Source organism: Pagrus pagrus (genome assembly GCF_965226575.1).
Source record: "Pagrus pagrus genome assembly, chromosome: 23".
In the NCBI taxonomy this organism is placed as follows: Eukaryota; Metazoa; Chordata; class Actinopteri; order Spariformes; family Sparidae; genus Pagrus; species Pagrus pagrus.
In genome coordinates, this window is record NC_140205.1 from 10570892 (window position 1) to 10589830 (window position 18939).

Consider the following 18939-nt stretch of genomic DNA (forward strand, 5'->3'; position numbering starts at 1 on the left):
CTGAGGTCACGAAGATAATCAAATATGCTTCCATCAAAGTGGGGATGTGATTTCAATTTTGTGTGAGAGAAAGGAGGAACTTGAAGAGAGACAGACAGCCAGACGAACATATGGATTGGGAGATACCGTCTGAATGTATTCTGTGCGTGAAGCTTCTTAAATTAAATTGAGACATTTAGAGACAGAAAGATGACAGAAGAGAGACAGAGGCTGATTCTTTCCTCTCACAGCGGTGGTTGGAGGCAGGGAGGCAATCTTAATCCAAATCCCTTCAATTTGAATTTGCCTGTCAGATAGTACGAATGGCCCCTGAAGGCATTTTATCAATTCCATTACTGTGCCGAAAATTTGAACAGAAAGGGAACATACATTAAAGCATATAAGATATAAATAATATAAGAAAAAGTAACATTTGTCAAAACTAATCACAAGTGCTCTTTGTTTGACTATAATTATCTAAAATGGAAGATGGAACACATCATTTTTTATTTTTGGTATACACATTGAAAAACCTTTTACTGCTGCTGAAGTTACCATTAAATTTTTATGCAAGACGTCACCAGAGATAACCGGAGAGCTTGTTTTAGCTGAGGGGCATGTTGCGCTCTTCCATAAGCTATAAACAGCACAGCATCTCTGTAGTAATACCAATCAAATATTTAGGGAGAATAGTACTAATCCTCACTTTGTTTTAAATGAATGGTTTTGCCTAAATGTGCACGCCGAGTTAAAGATGTGATGAAATGAACAGATGCAGAGAGAACACTGATAACAATGGGACTAGAGGAGGATAGTGAGAGAGAAAAAGAGGGAGAGGGAGATTTCTAGTAAATTCCTCTGCTCCATTAACCGTCACTGTCAGCCTGCACAAAGCTGAACTCAGTCCCGTGAGGCAAAAAAAAGAGACAGCTCTCATCTGTCTGTGTGTTGGTGTGTGTGTGTGTGTGTGTGTGCGCGCGCGTGTGTGTGTGTGTTGGGTTGATGACCTCAGCAGCACTCAACTTAAAACAGCCTCTGATTGCATCTGTTGTCCTCTCTGTCTGGGTTTTTTTTTTTTTTTTGCAGTTTTTCCAGCCAACTGTCATCAAAATTTGAGCAATGTTGGACATTGTTACCGGAGTAGAGAGGAGTAAAAGTGAATTAGAGGCTTTTAATTCAGATGTCTTTTTGTCTGTTGATTAACAGTTCCTCTACAAAAATGGAGGTTCAGATTTTTCTTTTTTATTCAAGACATTTTCTTCATCCATGTCTCTTATGTTTCTGATTTGCTTTAAACTCTCTCCAAGAAGCTTTAAGGGCGTTCAGGTGTCATACTCGAGGTCTAAATAACATTATTTGAGGTAACATTCGTTTTGACCTTGTATTGCTCTCTGGTGGTGGAGAAAAAAAAAAATCAACCAAAGCTTACCCATAGTGCAACTGTTTTCCTTTTTTTTCACTTTTGTAAAACAGAGCAAGAGAGAGAGGTGAGGAGGGAGGGAGGGAGAATAGGCCAGAGAGACTAATCAGTGCAAAAACACAGTCATATGACGGGTCCTCCTGCAGCTCATACCAAACTTATTAATTCAGTCAGTAAACAAGTATGGGAGGGTGGAGAAGGATGGAGATTAGAGGCTCTTAGTTACAACACATCCAGTCTATCATCAGTCACAGCTGAGGCATTCATAAGAAGTAGTTTAGTCACACGGTGCATGAAACTTAGAGTTTACACTTACGCTGGTAACCCGCCTGTAGATCTGGGCAGCGTTTTGACATTCAGAGTAAGGGTACTCTGAGGTAGCCATCTCCAGCATACACATCCCGAAGGCGTACACGTCCACAGATTCATCATACTTCTCCTCGTACATCTCTGGAGCCATGAACTCTGGGGTTCCTGGTGATGAAAACAATCAACTGTTACATTGTGCTGGGAATTTGGATCTCTCAGTCATGAAGCTACATTCTGTAACGAGTTTATCTTAAAAAAGAAGCTTCAAAATAATTGTGTTGGTGCATTGACACCATTGAGAATGGTGCCTCTGTGGGCTTTGTAAGATCTCCCACGAGAAGTGCGTAACTATGAAATTGGAATATATTTTTTGGAAGAAAAAATTCTGGTTTTCTGTCTGATGTCGTCCTGTATCTCTGCTTCAAGTCTCGCTAATTTCTGGAATTTGCTGATGGACAGACGGCAACCGCTAGCTGCTGCTAACTGTAGCTGATAGTAAGCTCCGTTAGCCCTGAATCTAGCCGACTCTGCTTGGACCACAATGGGAGCTCGGAGTACTGGGGGATTGTTGGTGTTTTCAGCCTGAGCGAAGAGGCTTCATGCCAGGAGCAGGGACTGCTCCTCAGTAATCTGCACCAGAACTAGAGGCAGCTGTGCTTAAAAGCCAAACAGTCAGTTGAGTGACACATACTAAAATGATTATGAGAGTAGACAACTTAAGTCTTAAAAAAATCCCTAAACACAGCTGAAACTTCTAAATTACTCTTATTGGTACCACATACCGGCCTTGTTGTTTTTGTGTTTGCACATTCATGCGTATGTGTGTGTGTGTTTGTGGATTTCTGCAAGTGTCCAAATACTTGAGGTATGCCTAATTACTACAAAGCAGCTGTGAGATTTACAAAGCATATAATTCCCGCCTCGAGTGTATGAGAATATGCACATTCATGTACATGTGTGAGAATATGTGTGAATACCAGAATACTTGTGGTTAACTGCCCAACTATACCACTGAAAGGCAGCCAAGTTATTATATGAAGCACAGCAGACACTCTTGACTCCACTTAATTTTGTGTGTATGGAGTGTGTTTTACATGCAGGGTGTGTGTTTGGGGTGTATCTTTGGGGTGAGTGTGTGTGTGCAGCCATCACAACTCCAGACAGCCTAATCCCAGCTTACTAGAGTACATTTCACTTTTCAAATGCCTGCGGTTTGCTTTTACAACCAGACATTTTAGAGGCAGTGAACTGAATCTACAGTAGACGTGTGCAGCGCTGCAGATTGTGTCTGTGCTTATATCTTTACTTATACGAGACGGCGTGTGTGGACATGCGTGAGTAAAGCAGTTATTGTAATGGCAAACTCCCATAAATGATGTCAGTCGGTACACTTTGTCCACATCCACAAGTCTAAACATTTCATTTTGATGCACAACACAAGGAGATAAGGAATGTGTGCACATGCATTTTCCTACCTATGACACTCTTGGCAAAGGACGCCCTCTTTAGCGTGGCTAAACCAAGGTCTCCAATCTTCACTGAGCCTGTTGGCCCCGTGATGAAGATGTTGTCGCATTTCAGGTCCCTGTGAATGATGGGCGGGGCTCTGGTGTGCAGGAAGTGAAGGCCTTTGAGGATCTGTCTGCACCACGAACGCAGGACCTTGATTTTCATCACCTTGAAACGCTTCAGGTAGCTGCAGGATGAGGGGATCGCACACGAGAGAGCGTGTCATTCAACAAAGCAATACATTTACAAACAAAAATATACAGAGAGCAGCATGTTCAACCTGGCAGCAGCTTTTGCCACTGACAAAAACAAAGTCCTCGTATGCATCTCATATCTCATATTTAGCTCTGTTTTATCAGGTTGAAGGGCACTCAGATGACTCTTTGAACTGTTCTGCATATATTCCACTGTGATAATAGCGCAGGACACTGAAAACCATCCACGGGGGAATTAATTATTTCAAAGCAAGGCATGGAGAGGCAGACGATGGCAGGATAAGAGCGACGGAAACACGGATAATGCTTCAATTAAAGATGAAAGCTTACACAACCAAAGTGGATTACCGTCAGACAATTCCAGCTTAAAGGGGATGCAGCATAAATACTCATGCAAACATGGATGTTGGCACGAGAACACACACTGACAGACATTGTGGTGTCTGCATGTTGGAGAGTGACATTTGCACCATCAATGAAGAGCCAGTACTCGTGAGCTCTGTCTTTATTCAGCAGAACAGAGAACAGGGTTATATCGAGATATAATTTACTGTATTTGCGCTTATCCAACTTATTTCCAGCCCCCGTGATTCATATTGGCGCAACTTCCGGCATGTTCTGTCACTTAATCAGAACTGGCAATTTCCGTGGTAATAGGATGCTTATCATGTTTCATCGAGTGACTGGCACGGCCTAGTATTCATTCATGAAGATCTAGGTTACTACTTAGATCGAGTGACTACAAAAAAAGCAGTATACTATATCACGTTTCAAATTCTAATGAAACAATGGCAGCCACGCTAATGCACATAATCAGAAATTTCCTAATGTGGTTTCTAAGTAGGAGTTGTCCATTGTCCACAGCTAGGGTGAAGGTTTGCGTATGGATGGGTGGGACATGTCTCTACCAATATTCTGGGAGGACAGAATCGTCCCTTCCAATATTTCAATATCTTTGGAGTGACGTAATTTTAGATCATGCTGATATGCCCTCCCAGATGCTATGTCTCTAATAGACCAAGTGAGGTATGTTGTGCTAGCACTTGATTTGCTGAAGGGGAGAGAGGGCTTGAAGGCTCAGGTTTGGTCCACACCCTTGGTCTGGAACCTATCCCAGCATACACTGGGTGGAAACCCTTTGACAGCTTGCCAGGCCATCATCACACAGCTAACGGAGAATCACAGCTGTGGTCGATCTGTAGCCTCGAGTCCACCTGGTTTGTAAGTCTTTGGAATGTGGGAGGAAAGTGGAGGAAACCTCACAGGATTACAGGGAGACCAGGACAGGAATTTTACTGTGTGTGAAATTTTCTTCAATTAGCTGCACACCAGTATTTCCAGAATGACTGACAGGTTTTAGTCAAATAACTTAAACATGCAGCTGTTCTTATTTGTATTGATTAAATTATACGATGACAAAGCTTCCGTCAGAGTGTTTTGAGTGCTCATTCATAATTCATTCGACTGTCACCCTTGATTAGCTCTTTTAAAATCAATGTTTGAATTCTAAGCAAAGTCTTTCCAATTGTCTGTTATCAGCTGGGGACTTGTCTGCCTGTCTCTCCTCCGCTGTTTAGACAAATTGAAGAACAGAGCGAAGAACAGACGGGGAAGCAAAGTGTACTCCTTAGTCATCCTCTGATCATCCAGATGATGAGGAGGATTCAAAAGAGATTAACTGTTCCACGACTCACTCATCATCTTTTTGATGTGTTTAATTCTGCCTGTGTGTGCAACTTTTTCTGCATCACAGCAGGCAGAATATATCTGATTTGAGCTAATTTCGTTTTTATTAAAGCACTTTGGTTCCTAGAGCTTAAAATGATCTCATCCTTGATCTATTCAGTGCAATTAATTCAATGTCCAAGCTCAAATTAAATCCGCCCATGGCCCCCTTTGAATAACTGGCAGCTGACTGAACCACACAGTGACCCTGCAAAGAATGTTGTTGCCTCCTGGTCCAGACAGCTAACCTCCTGCTGCAGAGCAGCATCAGTGAGTCCGGCTCCAGCATCACTGGCAGCTCCACTTGCACACAGATCCTGACTGTCAACAGCTGCTCTAATAACGCAGCAACAACTGACAAGAAGCCATCCAGACAAATCTGGATTCAGTATCAGATTAGTCTGGTCCGAGACTGATCCAGACTGCTGCTACAAGCTCCAGTGTTTCAGTCTGGAGCCTGCGACTTTAGTAAATTATACTACATTAATCATTCAGGGGTGTAAAGAGAGTGTATATAATCAAGTAATGTACTCAAGTACCATTCTAAGTATTAACTTAATAATCTTTTCATGACTTTTTGCATTGACATTCTTCCAAATGCACATCTGGATAAAACTAAAACCTTTCACTCCCTCTTCCTCAAATCCACCCTCATCCCATCACCCTTCCGCTCGTAGAGACGTTTAAGTACGCTTAAGAGAGCACTCTCTTCTCCTCTTCCTCCGTCTGTACCTTCCTTCCCTTTACCTTCCCACCCTCCTCTCCCTCGCCTGTCTCCTCCGCTTTCTTTCCCTCCGTTTCTGAAGTCAGAGCGGTGTTGACAGAAAAGTTCAACCCTGTGGCATGTGATGCTGGAGTTAGGCACTGCACAAAGTCTCTCTCACTCACCATAGCTCACTTTTCAACACAGAAATACACAGAGGGAGAAATATGCAGATAAATGTGTATATACAGTGTGTGAAAACTACACATACAGATATGCGAAAGCATTCATACACCGACACACATGCCTTTGTGCTTCTCTATCTCTCTCTAACACACTCGCGCACACACACACAGATAGATAAGGGGCCTCTAATACCCTGAACCCAGGCCCGGGCTCAGTTTTTCCGTCCACACCATCTCCCTCCGTCCCTATCAGTCCTCCCTCTCATCATCTCTCTTTCTTTTTCCACCACTTCAGTGTACAGCGGTCCTCTCTCCTTTCTGAGTCTTCATCTGGATGACAGCCAAATCCCAGAGCAGCCGTGTTCGTATATGTACATGGATGCATTACTTAATTACATAAATGCTTGTGAGATGAATTCCATTCCTGCATATATTGTATAAAGTCAATAGATGTGATAATTGCCATTGATAATTGCCAAAAGATGGGCCAACTTTTCGAAGATTTTCCACGATTTTATCATAGCAAATTCATTATTTTGGGGTATTCAAACTTTTGTTGGGCAAAACACTAAACATTAACACATTACAGGCTTCAGGGTGCAACTATTTTGGTTTTCAAAATACCAAAATAGCACTTTTTTACTTTACCTTTCAAAAACATTTTAGGAGGATATCGCAATTTCTTATTGTATGTGCTGGGATTTAACTGAAGAAAAACATTTATCTGCACCGTTATTCCTGTTTACAGTCATTAACTTAAAATTAAAATGTATTACTGGGTGCAGCGGTGCACTTACATGACAGAGTTAGGTGCACAAATTACTTCTGGGCTCATTATTTAATATCTTATAAACAGAACAATACGATGGTGATTGATAGATTAATTAAGAACGATATAATCATCCATTGTAGCCATTATTATTATGTATGCTTAAAATAAATAAAAATAAAATGTATATTTTATATATACATTTTTCCAAATAATGGATGATCTTAGTTATATTGCCTTTTATCAAACATGTTGTCAAGTCACACTTTCCCTGCTTAACATTAGCTTTTGCATTTTAGTTACTCATTTTGTCCCTAATCTGAATATTTAAATTACTCTTGTAAAATTCCTAAAAGCCTTTCACTAGTTTATTTTTCCTGCTTTCCTCTTTGGTACAATGGAATGCAATAATGGAAAGTGACAGAGCTGTTGGAAAACAGAAAAAAATGTGAAAACCGCTTCATTTAACAAGCTGGATAGATACAGGATTAAGGACAGAGAGCATCTGCCCTCAACTCATCTATGAACCTTTTTCAGTCTTCCAGTGGAGGGCGCTACTGTCCTTGGTAGTGCTGTGCAACTGGATTGATACTCTCACTCTGTGGTCACAGGTGGTTCATAGGTATGTCAGTCAGAAAGCCTACAGTAGCTGCCTTTAAACTAGTTATTTATTCATCTATTGATTTGCCTATTTATGCTTTAACTGCCTCTTTATCTGACTGTCTCACCATCAGCTTATCAGACTATTTGACTTCCTGTCTCCCTCTTCCTGCCTCAAACTAACTGTACATCAGCCTGGTCATCCATCCAACTCTCCCCTCTGTCTGCCCCCCGCCCCCCCGCACACACGGCTCATTTGGTCTCTCCCTCTGTCTGTGTCTCTCGATCAGGAATGAGAGGAATCTGCAGCAGAAGCAGCAGCTGGCAGGTGGGCCTATGTCCCACGATGCACTGCACGGGGCACGCCGTGCGCCGCACGCCCCACATTCAGCCTTTTATTGTGTCAGGAGTTCAACAATCACATTTGCATTCGCAGACACACAGACACACATCTAATCTATAAAGACTGGCGTGTGGTCGTAGCATGGACAATGACAGCCACAGACGCATCAATTTATCACAGTGAAGCTGAGGGGGGTGCGGGGGGGCAGAGACTGACAGGCGCCCCTGGTTCTGACATGCTAACCACATATGTACAGTTTGTCAGCCACACAGACAGGAGTCTTCACATGACTTTTGACCTTTACCGACTTATTAAGTGTATTCTTTGCTAAAATCTGATGAGAACATCTTACTTTGGAAAATGCCTCACATACATTTATAGACAGGCATTCAGCCAGTGACATAAGTACTCTACATAACATACACACAGACACATACTGTACATGTAATGAGTCAGACACCCTAGCTGACCCGCTAACAGCTGCATTCTGTATAGACCTGTATAGACATCCTGCTGGGACGCGAGGTGTTTACAGTGAAAGGCCATTTCAAATATTGAAAATAAAGGAAAAACTGCATATTGGTTTGACAGGAATGAGGACAACACATACATGTGTGTGTAGGGGGGTAATTTTTACATTTCAACAAAAAACTGGAGGTGAGTCATCGTCTGTAACAGCAGAGCTCTTTAGAAGCAAGGGGGAAAAGAGGTGGTTGTATGTGAGTGTGGTATTTGTGCGAACAGAGTTTCTGTTTTCCATATAATTTATTAGCCAGTTATTAGCCAGATCCTATCTGTTTTCATTTTCTAAATTGTCAGCAGTTTCTTTTGTTTGCAGTGTTTCACACCTGCAGCTTCCTGTTCATCCATCTCCACAGCTGGAGGCCGGACGTTTATGTTAGCGGAGGTTAGCTACTGTTGCTTTCTGTTAGCAGAGCGGAGAGAGGCACTGAGACGAGGCACCAGAGAAAGTGTATTAAGTCACATCCTTTAGACTGTCCTCCACACAGAAATCCACAGTCCAGCAGCATTAAACAACTTAAACAAATTGTCTACGTTTGTATAGGCAACCAAAAGAGACAGAAATTACTAATTTTTCACTTCACGTTACAATCTGCTCACATATGTACAATAAGAAAGTGATTAATACAAGTAAATTGCTACAAATTGTTACATATAACCCCTTCAACATCTTGGAAAATATTTTTATTATGTACTCACGTTTTAAGCGTTCCAGATGTCATGAGCTCAGTGACCAGAACAATACATTTCTTTCCTTTGCACGGTCCCTCCCAGGAGTCGTAGAAGCGGACAATGTTAGGATGCTGCAGACCCTTCAACATCCCGGCCTCCTCTTTGAACCGCTGACGCTCCGACTTGGACAGCTTGCGATCCTACACACAGGACAGGAGAGGACAATTAGTCACGCATACAGAAAATGTAAGGAAACGTTCATTGGAAATCTAGCGGGAAGAAGCATTTAACCAAACAAAACGAGTTCTATTAATAGTACAACACTGTTATTATGGTGTCTGTGATTACAATCAAATTAAGCGGGGAGAGGGTTTAAAGGGTAGGGAGGAGAGCTAATTAACAGAGGAACAAAAACAAGCTATAACAAATGCTTACAAAACATACAGCTATGGCTTGGCAACATGATAAAAAACATTGTTTACATCCAACACTGATGCACCATCTACACATGTCACTAGAATAAAAATACAGATGAAAAATGAAACCAGGTGCTATCAGAAAATGCTGCCTTATTACTTTAAAATACAGCACAAGAGAGGGGAGTAGATGTAGATAAAACGGTAGACTGTCCTTTCATCTTCACTCACAGAAGCCACAAACATCCATCAGAGTCTCAGGCTTATTTTGATGTGTCCTTTCTTTGTCAGTACAGCACACGCTTGGTTTCTCTGAGAAGTACAAACTGGTTTCTAAAAGTGGTTTATAAATAAACAGATTTGACTTTACACAAGAGGTAAAATTAGGGAAGCTACTAGCGTGTGTTTTTCTTTCCATATTCTCCCCCTTACTGTGATCTTTGTTGGTGTAGCTCCCCCTGAGTTAACTCCACTGTTAACTCATGAGAATACAGTAGAACGCCATGTTTCCACTTGTCTGTAATCAGTCCTTTGTAACTTTATATGTTTATAGTTGCGTCATTTTATTTGAGTGTGAAGTTACTGTATTCCTTCAAAAGTTCCCACAACAGCAGACATTTTCACACAGCAGTCATTTACCTTCGGTGCCACTCCGTTTCATCTTGTAAATCGTATAAACATAGAGAATCTGACATATTATTATCATTTCAGCACTTCCCTATGATCAGCGACTGGAAAGACAATGGATAGCAAAAAATCCCAAGGGATACAGGTCATATTACAAGGTAAAACAATATATTTGGTAACCCATTAGCTAATGATAGTATTCAGCCACTTCCTAGCTAACATTAATGTTTGATTACAGCTAGTGCATTTTACTTCTAGGGTTAATAAATGTGCTCAAGACAAGCATTGGAATTTAAATTACACCATTCCTATTGTATTATGTATTGTTAGCGAGGAAGTGTTTGAAGGCTAATATTAGCTGTGGTTTAACAGAACAGGTTATGAACTATGTGGTTCTACTTCGAAATATGGCCTGATGTCCCCCGGGATTTTCATTATCCATCGTCTTTTCAGTTGCTGATCAATCAGGAGTTGTGAAATCAATGTCTGGTAACCCATTAGCTAAAGTTAGCATTCAACATCCAGTACGTTTTACTTCCAGGCCTAATGAATGTGTCCAACATTTACATTAGAGAATCTGGAACCAGTGAGTTTTTAAGCGTTATTGCTCAACTTGTCGCAGATTAAATTTATGTCGATGACTGATTGTATGATGGATCAAACAACTAATTGTTTCATATCTGGAATGAGAAAACAAGGCAGTGATTTAGGACACAGCTATGGTGTCACCAGCATGATCCCTCACTGGCTTCCCAATAGTTAACAACTCCTAATTCTCTCCTGTAATGAACATCGAATCGAAAGTACAAACCCTACTTCTTGTGTCCCTCATGTCCGTTTGGATGTGAGTCGTAGTCTGTAACATTCACACCAAGCTTTAATCGACTTTTTCTTAGCAGTGGTCGTAGCCACCCAGAGCTTGACCTAGACAAGCAAAGTTAGGGGTTACATTCCTCCATTGTGTGGTAGGCTAGCGTCTTAGTAAAAACCTACACACATACATCCAAACAGTTTAATGAGAATTCCAGCTCGACCACTGACACTTCAATAAACGCAGATGCAAAGGGCAGCGTGGGCGAGCCAGATCTTGTAAAGTACTGTGATTGTGTGCATGTGTGTAAAAGGTGTCATTCATTCAACTTTGTCTAGCCTGTGTTTGTTTATATGTCAGTTTTTATTATGAGTGGAATAAAGCCAAAAGAATCGCAATTATTTTGTCGTTGGCATGACTTTTTTGCAATTAGCTCTGCTGCATAGCAGTGTTAGTGAGAGTGCATACGTGGGCATTTGCTTAGTCTGAATGTGTTTCCAGTTTCTTCACCAGCTCTGTGTCTAACCATAGCTGACACATTCGGCACATCACTATCCCAAAAATACACAAATTCGGAGGAACTGCCTGACAACGGTAAAATAAGGTGACAAAACCTCAATACTCAGAGGATTTAAGCCCAAATATGGTTGCAGCTTCTTCAGTGACTCTAATATGTTGTTGTTGTCATCACAGCATAACCTACAGTTACAAGTAAGCTGCCCCAGATATGAAACAAAAAGATTAAAACAAATATAACAGAGATGCTTCAATTAACCGGAAACAACAGAAAATGTGCGCTTTGAAAGAGATTCATGACACATATCCAGAACATTTCATAATGTCTGTGACCCTTTTAGAGGATGAAATTACAGGGAAGTGAACAGACAGCTCGGTCTGCACAAACACATTAAGAGCAGCAGGACTGATGCGAAGGCTGTGTGTGTGCTTGTTTAAGAATAGATGACAGAAAAAGTGAAACACAGTTAGGAGCAATAAAGGTGTCCGAGTTTTATTTTTAAGTTGCAATTTTTTGAGGTGATGCAAGATCAGACGTTGGAGGTTAGACACCTACTCCCAGCTACATTATCAGGACTATCACCATGGCAACCGGTTTTAAAAAGAGGTCCAAAAAGGGGGGGCGCACCTTGCCTCCAATTCAACTGTTTGATCGTTTCAAATACATTCACAATATTCTGTCAGACAGAACGATGAGAAGTTGTGAATCTGTGTCTTATTTCTACATGATCTTATTGTTTTATTTAAGAGCTTCATATGATATGAATTTATAAAAACAGAGCATTCAGTGCATTGGTGTGAGCCATCCGAGACGAAGCACGAGGTCAGCATCAATCATTCATTGCATTAAAGCTACAATGCCACCAAATCCCAATGTTCACGGATATGCAGCTACTAGCTACTTATGACACGCAGGTACTATTGCTTGCAGTGACATCAGAGAGATAACCTAATATTCAGGTAGTATTCCTACTTTGGTAATCCACTCCAAACAATCAACAAATCAGCACGGAAGGTACTGCCAGATTACGGTACACGGGTCTTCTGAAAAGCTTTAGAAAACCTTGTGAGCTGCTTCAGATTAGGAAGATCTGAGGTGATGATCTCATATTGTCATATTGCATAACCTGGGGCCTCATCTATATCATATGACTTACACACACACATGCACAGAGAACGCTTGAAAGCTCCAGTGTGTTTCTAAGTGCATTCATTTGTGTAGAGCCAGTGTGTGTGTGTGTGTGTGTGTGTGTGTGTGTGTGTGTGTGTGTGTTAAGAGCTTATCCCTTCATCCCGCAGCAACCCTTTCACTGATGATGGCCCATTAGCGCACTGAAACATCCATGCGTGTGCTTACTCCCATCGTCTCACTCTTTTTCACATTACGATCACATGACCTCACGGTGGTCACATGACAATAGCCGCAGGTCACCTGACTGACTGGAAGCCCACATTTAATTTCCCAGCAGCACTTAGAGAAGACCCTGACCACCCATATCACTGTTAGACGCCTCCCTGAGGGCCCTCTCTCCGTATTTTTCTCGTCCTACTGTGTGTGTGTGTGTGCGCGCGCGTGTGTGTGTGTGTGAGTGTGTATGTGTCCTCAAAATGTGAGCAGAGAAAGCAGACAGCAAGTCTAAAGGGTTTCCTAATACATTATTTATGTTTCCTTCTTCATTCTCATGTATAAATGGGTACATAGCTCTCACACATACAGTAGAGGCTTTGTAAGACAGTAAATGCTTATCTCAAAAAAATGTTTTTAAAAAAACTGTTGTTGCTGTGGATATTTAAGGAATTAATTTGATCCATGGTGCATAAGTCTTCCTGTTGAGAGTGTTTGTTTTCTTTCTCTCTATCCCCTCTTTTCTGCTCCGAGCTGCAAAACATCATGAGACTTGAGTTTGTTAGACTCAAAAATATCCTCTCGCTCGCTCTCCATCCAAGCCTCTCTTTCACTCTCTCTCTCCCATACACACGGGCTCACAGAAACACACACCTAAGCAGGACAAGCCTATACACTCAAATCTACAGTCTCTTATCTGACACATACACACTTCTCTTCGACAAGAGGACTTCTCACTCTCTAAGCCGATCTCTGCTTCCTTGCTATCTTCCTTTCGCCTATCTGAGGACTTGAAAGACGCCATCTACACATCCCTACGCAAGTGACAGCTCTAAGTCTGTCTGCCCTATTTCTGTTCTGTAACAGCCAACTGAGGACACACACACACACACACACACACACACACACACACACACACACACACACACACACACACACACACACACACACACACACACACACACACACACACACACACACACACACACACACACACACACACAGGGCGTGCATGCACCCACGTACAACCAGGCAGCCACACAGGCTGGCAGAAACAGAATCAGCCGTGTTACAGCATTATGCAGCTTCCTGCAGAGAAGCTGAAAGCTGATACCCTCTGATCAACTCGTCTAGTCTGGACATCCCACTGTGTTTTAACGCTCAGTGATCATCTGCTCTGGTCTGCTGCACCCCGGCGGTGCACTTGCAGCACCAGATGGATGGAGGCTGCAACGGATGACAAAAAGGCGAGTGCCAGGAAAATTCAGACAATAAGCAGACATGGCACACTGGTGCTTGACTGTATATACAACAATCATAACACTATTAGGTAACTTTTGGGAGGTTCTGGGTACCGAACTCTCAGGATGTTGTCCAAAGTGCCTAAATTCTCCTGGGGACAGTGGAAGCCTAAATATAGCATCAATTATTGCAAATGATCGTCTGTGTCCAAAGATGTGTCTGTTTCTCAGGCTCTCTCTTACATAACAGCAAATAATAATTGTTTACATATGGGCAAACAAGTCATAAGGTACGGGTTAACTTCTACTGTTCGATCCCAACAGTCACTGGTTCCAAGAGATTGAATACCCGGAACTGAGACTACAGTATTTCTGTGGAATTCTCCCCTGAATCTGTTCCTGTTTCTCAGGAAAATTACCTGCAGGTTCCCAGGAACTTCAGTTCGCATGAACATGCAAGCTGAAGACTAACAAGCACACCTTTTCCAAACCTCAGTGCCACAAACTGTCATAAAGCCCAACCTTAAATGGTTGTCTTTTTTTTTTAAATGTGGTTAAAGGTTTCAAGCTAAAAATAGTTCAAAATTCAGCTTTTAGATTACATTAAAAAATTGAAGGACAATGACAAACATAAACTATGCAAAGGGCTCAAGAAGTGACTTGGTCAGATATAGACCTCAAGCAGAGCAGTAGGGCTCAGCATTCAAAGCACCAAATCTAGCATCAAACTGTAACCACTCATAGATACCAACCACCTAAATACGCCTTAGATCCATGCATTATTATCTGAGAAATTAACGACAATGTTGAAAAATGCCCTTCTTGCAATGTTAAAGAAAGTGAGAAAAGATGACTGAATTAGTCCCTTTTAATCGAATCCGCACCAAAAGTTAAAGGGGTCTATTCTGGGCCAAGACCCATCCTCTACCCAAGTTTCATGGAAAGCTGTTCAGTAGTCTTTGTGTAGTCTTGCTGACAAACCAACCAACCAACAAACAGACACGGGTACAAACGTAACCTCCTTGGCGGAGGTAATTGGCAAAAACTTTTGTTATCATGTGTTCATTATCAGCAGTCCTATTTTTACAATTAAATTTCATTTATGGCGAGAAATTCAAGCAATCCAGTTATAATTATGAAAATCAGAGAAAAACCTTCAACCCCAGTGTTCAGACACATAATTATGATAATACAGTTCCAGAATATATGATACATAATCTTATATGGTAATTTTCCACAACTGATTATTATCATCAACTCACCATCATCAACTTGAGTGATACTGATGAATCTGTTATATAGTCATCATTCTTCTGGCTGTGTCATGGACAAATGTGCGACATACACCCATGTGAACAAAATAAAAAAAAACCACAGTGAAGAGCACTGAGTAAAACATTTCTCAAAGACTTTTCATGAAAGCTTTTTCTGCTGAAAGCATTTGGAGACGATTTGATGAAAAAGACACAAACTCTGTCCAAGGCCTGCAGCTGCACCCTACGTAAACTTTGGACATGGAGAATATAATTAGGAGTATGAGAGAAAATAAGCTTTGAGGAACACTGCACTCCAAAAAAAGTGCTTTGTATTATAGTTTTTCCTAACACAAAGCATGACCTAATACTTGCGCCTTCAAATCATTATTCCAACACAGAAAAACACAACTGGCAGCATCATTTCTTTTGCCGTATTCTTGACACCCTTTTTGGAAAAAAAACTGAACTATAAACTTTTCAGCCCAGTTTCTCCAGAATGTGCTGTTGACCCAATTTGACGTCCCTCTGATCAACCTCTGAGTCCTGACCCAAATTTCCAAGAATGCTGGTCTGTAACTCGAGAGTAAAATCAGGACCTGCAGATCTTTATTACATTAAGCCTCACGGTTGAGTGAATGAGCTGATTTGTTTCTGTATACAGTAAAGACCTAAAGACCGGTATGGCGGCAGCGGTGGTGGATGAGGGCTCATGGTGGGGTGTGTATGTGTAGAAGTGAATGAAAAAAAGCCTGGTGTGTTCCATTAGCATGTAGCCATAGCGTCTGTCAGACCCCCCACAGACTGGAAACACTCTCCTGCAAAGAACCACAAAGAACCCCCTGCAGCACGCACACACGCACACACACACACACACACACACCCCCCTTCATAAACATGTGCACAAAAAGACACATATATATGTATGTTTCACTTGCACACACAAACCAAAACCTCTTGAAGACCTTTACCACAGCTTGTTACGGTTAGCCAGCATACAAGAGGCAGCAAAAGAAAGAGCGAGAGAGCATCTGTTCTGAATAAGAATGATTGAAAAGAGGATGAATAAGTTCCCGTAAAAGTCTGAGGGGGAGAGAAAGTGATGGCTCTCATCATTTAAAGAGACATTTCAGCAAGGGAATCTAAAAGATTTAGGCTCACTTGTTCACACCCTCCTCCTATATTCCCCATGTTTATCTTTTTCTTTCTCTTTCCAGCCGCTTCACTCGCTCTTTGTTTCTCTGTCCACCCTGCCGCTCCCCTCCTTCTCTCCTCCTATTTAGGTGGTTTTTGGTTTCCCATCAATCACCACTCTACATATTGCAGTAACCAGGGCCATGTGTCTGTGTGCATGTGTGTGTGTAGCATGTGTGTGTAGTGAAATCTGACCCAGTTGTGGCTGAAAATCCGTCGTTTCTGCAGAAAATGCGGTGAGATACATACATGATGGTTCCCTCTATGGGAGATATTTATAAAATGTAATTGAGGTATTTGATCAGGTATCAATCTTTTGTAAGATGGACATACTGGTCGTTTTTTTCGTTCTTTGTCTGATTTATAAGGGGCACTACAAACAAACCCATTCATCAGGATGGGTTCGATAACAACCCAAATGTGTGCGTGCATATGCTGTTTACTCATGTGTGTTAACAATAGGTGCCATCTCAGCCTGCCACTCACTGTGCTCTCTATTGTCTCATCCCTCTGTGCCTGGCTGTGCAACACACCCCTCCACACACCCACACACACACACACACACACACACACACACACACAGACCATGTGCCAGTCCAGTCACTACCCTCTGCTCTGCTGGTCACGCCTCATCACCCCTCTTCTTCCCTGCCTCCTCTCCTTGGCTCCTCTTCCTTCTTCTTCTCCTATCTTTTACTCCCTACACTCTTTCCCATTCACGGAATTCCCCCCCAGAGTACAAGTGAGATGAGTTTAAAAAAAATGTCCCCCTCCCTCCCACATCACACTGTACAGTTTAGCCACTCGATCCAGCCGTCTTGATCCAAGGATAATGAGAGGAAATCTGAGGATAATGAGAGGAACTTCTGGTGTAACGTTCTTCCCCACTAAAGTGTTAATCCTTTGCAGAGCAGCACGCCATGCAAAACGAATCACATTATAGCAGGAATTATCCCAATTTTGAGAGTTTAATGAGGAAGAAAAATGACAAGGCAGCTTTCAAAGTTCGCAGAGACAGCTGGAGAAGAAAACATGCTCCAAATAAGAGACATTTTTGATTTTAATTGCATTAAAAAGAGTAGGATGAAGTGGTTTAAACATGTCTGCGAACCCATAACCTGCAATTTACAGAACATTATTCCAAAGCCTGGACTGCTGAGCTGACCTGCTTCAATATACAGGACTCTAAATAAAATGCTCTATTCATTGATTGTGGTTTTGATTGTAATGATTAGCAACCAACAATAGACTCCTTTGTCACCCAACAGGAAAGAAAACAAGGATCCAAAGTTTTAAAGGTCTAAAGGTTGCCATTGGTCCCATTAAAAGGCTTATGTTTATTATTTGCGTGAGCTTCAATTTAACATTAGGAAGATTAGCGGGAGTAATCTTGTACGGAAGGTTTTGAGGAGTCCGAAGAGTTTAGGGGATTTGATGGGGATATTATTCATCTTTAACATTAAATTGGGACACTTATTTCCAAGAAAAAGATAAATGAATAAACAAATTTTAAAACAAAATGAGAAAAAGATAAATCTAAAAAAAAAATCTAAAAGCAAAAAAAAAGATATTTTCCCTCTATTACATAGGGCTGTTAAATTTTTGAAAAACAACTGGCTTCTAGTAAACTTGCGTACGTTTTTCCTGTGCCTTGTTTGATTGATTAGGCAGTAAAACACTCTTTGAACTGTAACGAAGATAAATTTGGAACATGAGACATTTGCACATAATGGCTGTCATATATCAGCTATCCTTCCTGCCTCTAAGGGACCTAAATGTCTTTGAACTTTTAAAGATTTGACCCTCTTTGCTGACGAGGCCATGAGGCGCTTATGAAGCTTGTTAGTCATGTGTGCACGTCAAGTGTTAATAAAGCAGTTGTGTTTCTATGTGCAAAAAAATATGTGAAGTCAAGTCAAGTGCATCTTCTACTATGTGTATGCGTGTGCGGGGTTAGCATATTAGAATGCAAAAGGTTAGCAGTCTTAATATAGCGCTCGTCCATCTGCCTCTCTGTTCATACATCATAAACAAACGGATCACAGACGGACCTTTAAATCCTTTTCACTACCACCACATCACTATAGACTACTGAGTAAGTCTGCATGTCTCTGAAGTATATAATGCATCAAATCCCGACTAAAGCTTACCTAAACACCAACAGATGCTTTAGAGTTCATTACCAGGAACATTATATATCCACATCTGTATGTTTGCTATGCGGTGTGTGTTTCAGCCTGCATGTCTCCCTGGAATCCACAGGGTGTAAATGACGTCTTATAGCGAGGTCCTGACACTGTTACAGTAACTGATGATCTAACAGAGGGATAGGCCAGAGAGGACGAGGGCTGTCCCAGATAAAACTATTACATAATCTGCAAGGACTATCCCTTTACACTCCATTAAATCAAGGCCTCAACTATTAACGCCCAGGATGAACTTTAGCACTTCTCAAGTTTCACCTAAAAAGCACCAATGGTCATTGGCATCCAATCACATAGCTGCACTCTGTGTTTCCAGTGTAGTGCTGCGAACATTGTGGATGTTCGACAGAAGTAATCAGCTAGTTCCAGCTAAGAGTTAAG

At 41.5% G+C, this 18939-nt stretch overlaps 1 protein-coding gene across 15 annotated transcripts in view; it reads right to left on the bottom strand.

The window, feature by feature from the left end:
- The window catches only part of wnk1b (WNK lysine deficient protein kinase 1b), a 95591-nt gene that overhangs the window by 41825 nt on the left and 34827 nt on the right, over positions 1-18939 (bottom strand). For all 15 annotated transcript variants that reach the window (XM_084346130.1, XM_084346131.1, XM_084346133.1 and 12 more), the window contains exons 3-5: positions 8979-9151; positions 3184-3404; positions 1716-1873 (exon numbers count right to left, since the gene is read on the bottom strand). In XM_084346130.1, coding sequence (XP_084202256.1) covers positions 1716-1873; positions 3184-3404; positions 8979-9151 — 552 coding nt within the window. The remainder of the gene's footprint in view (positions 1-1715; positions 1874-3183; positions 3405-8978; positions 9152-18939) is intronic.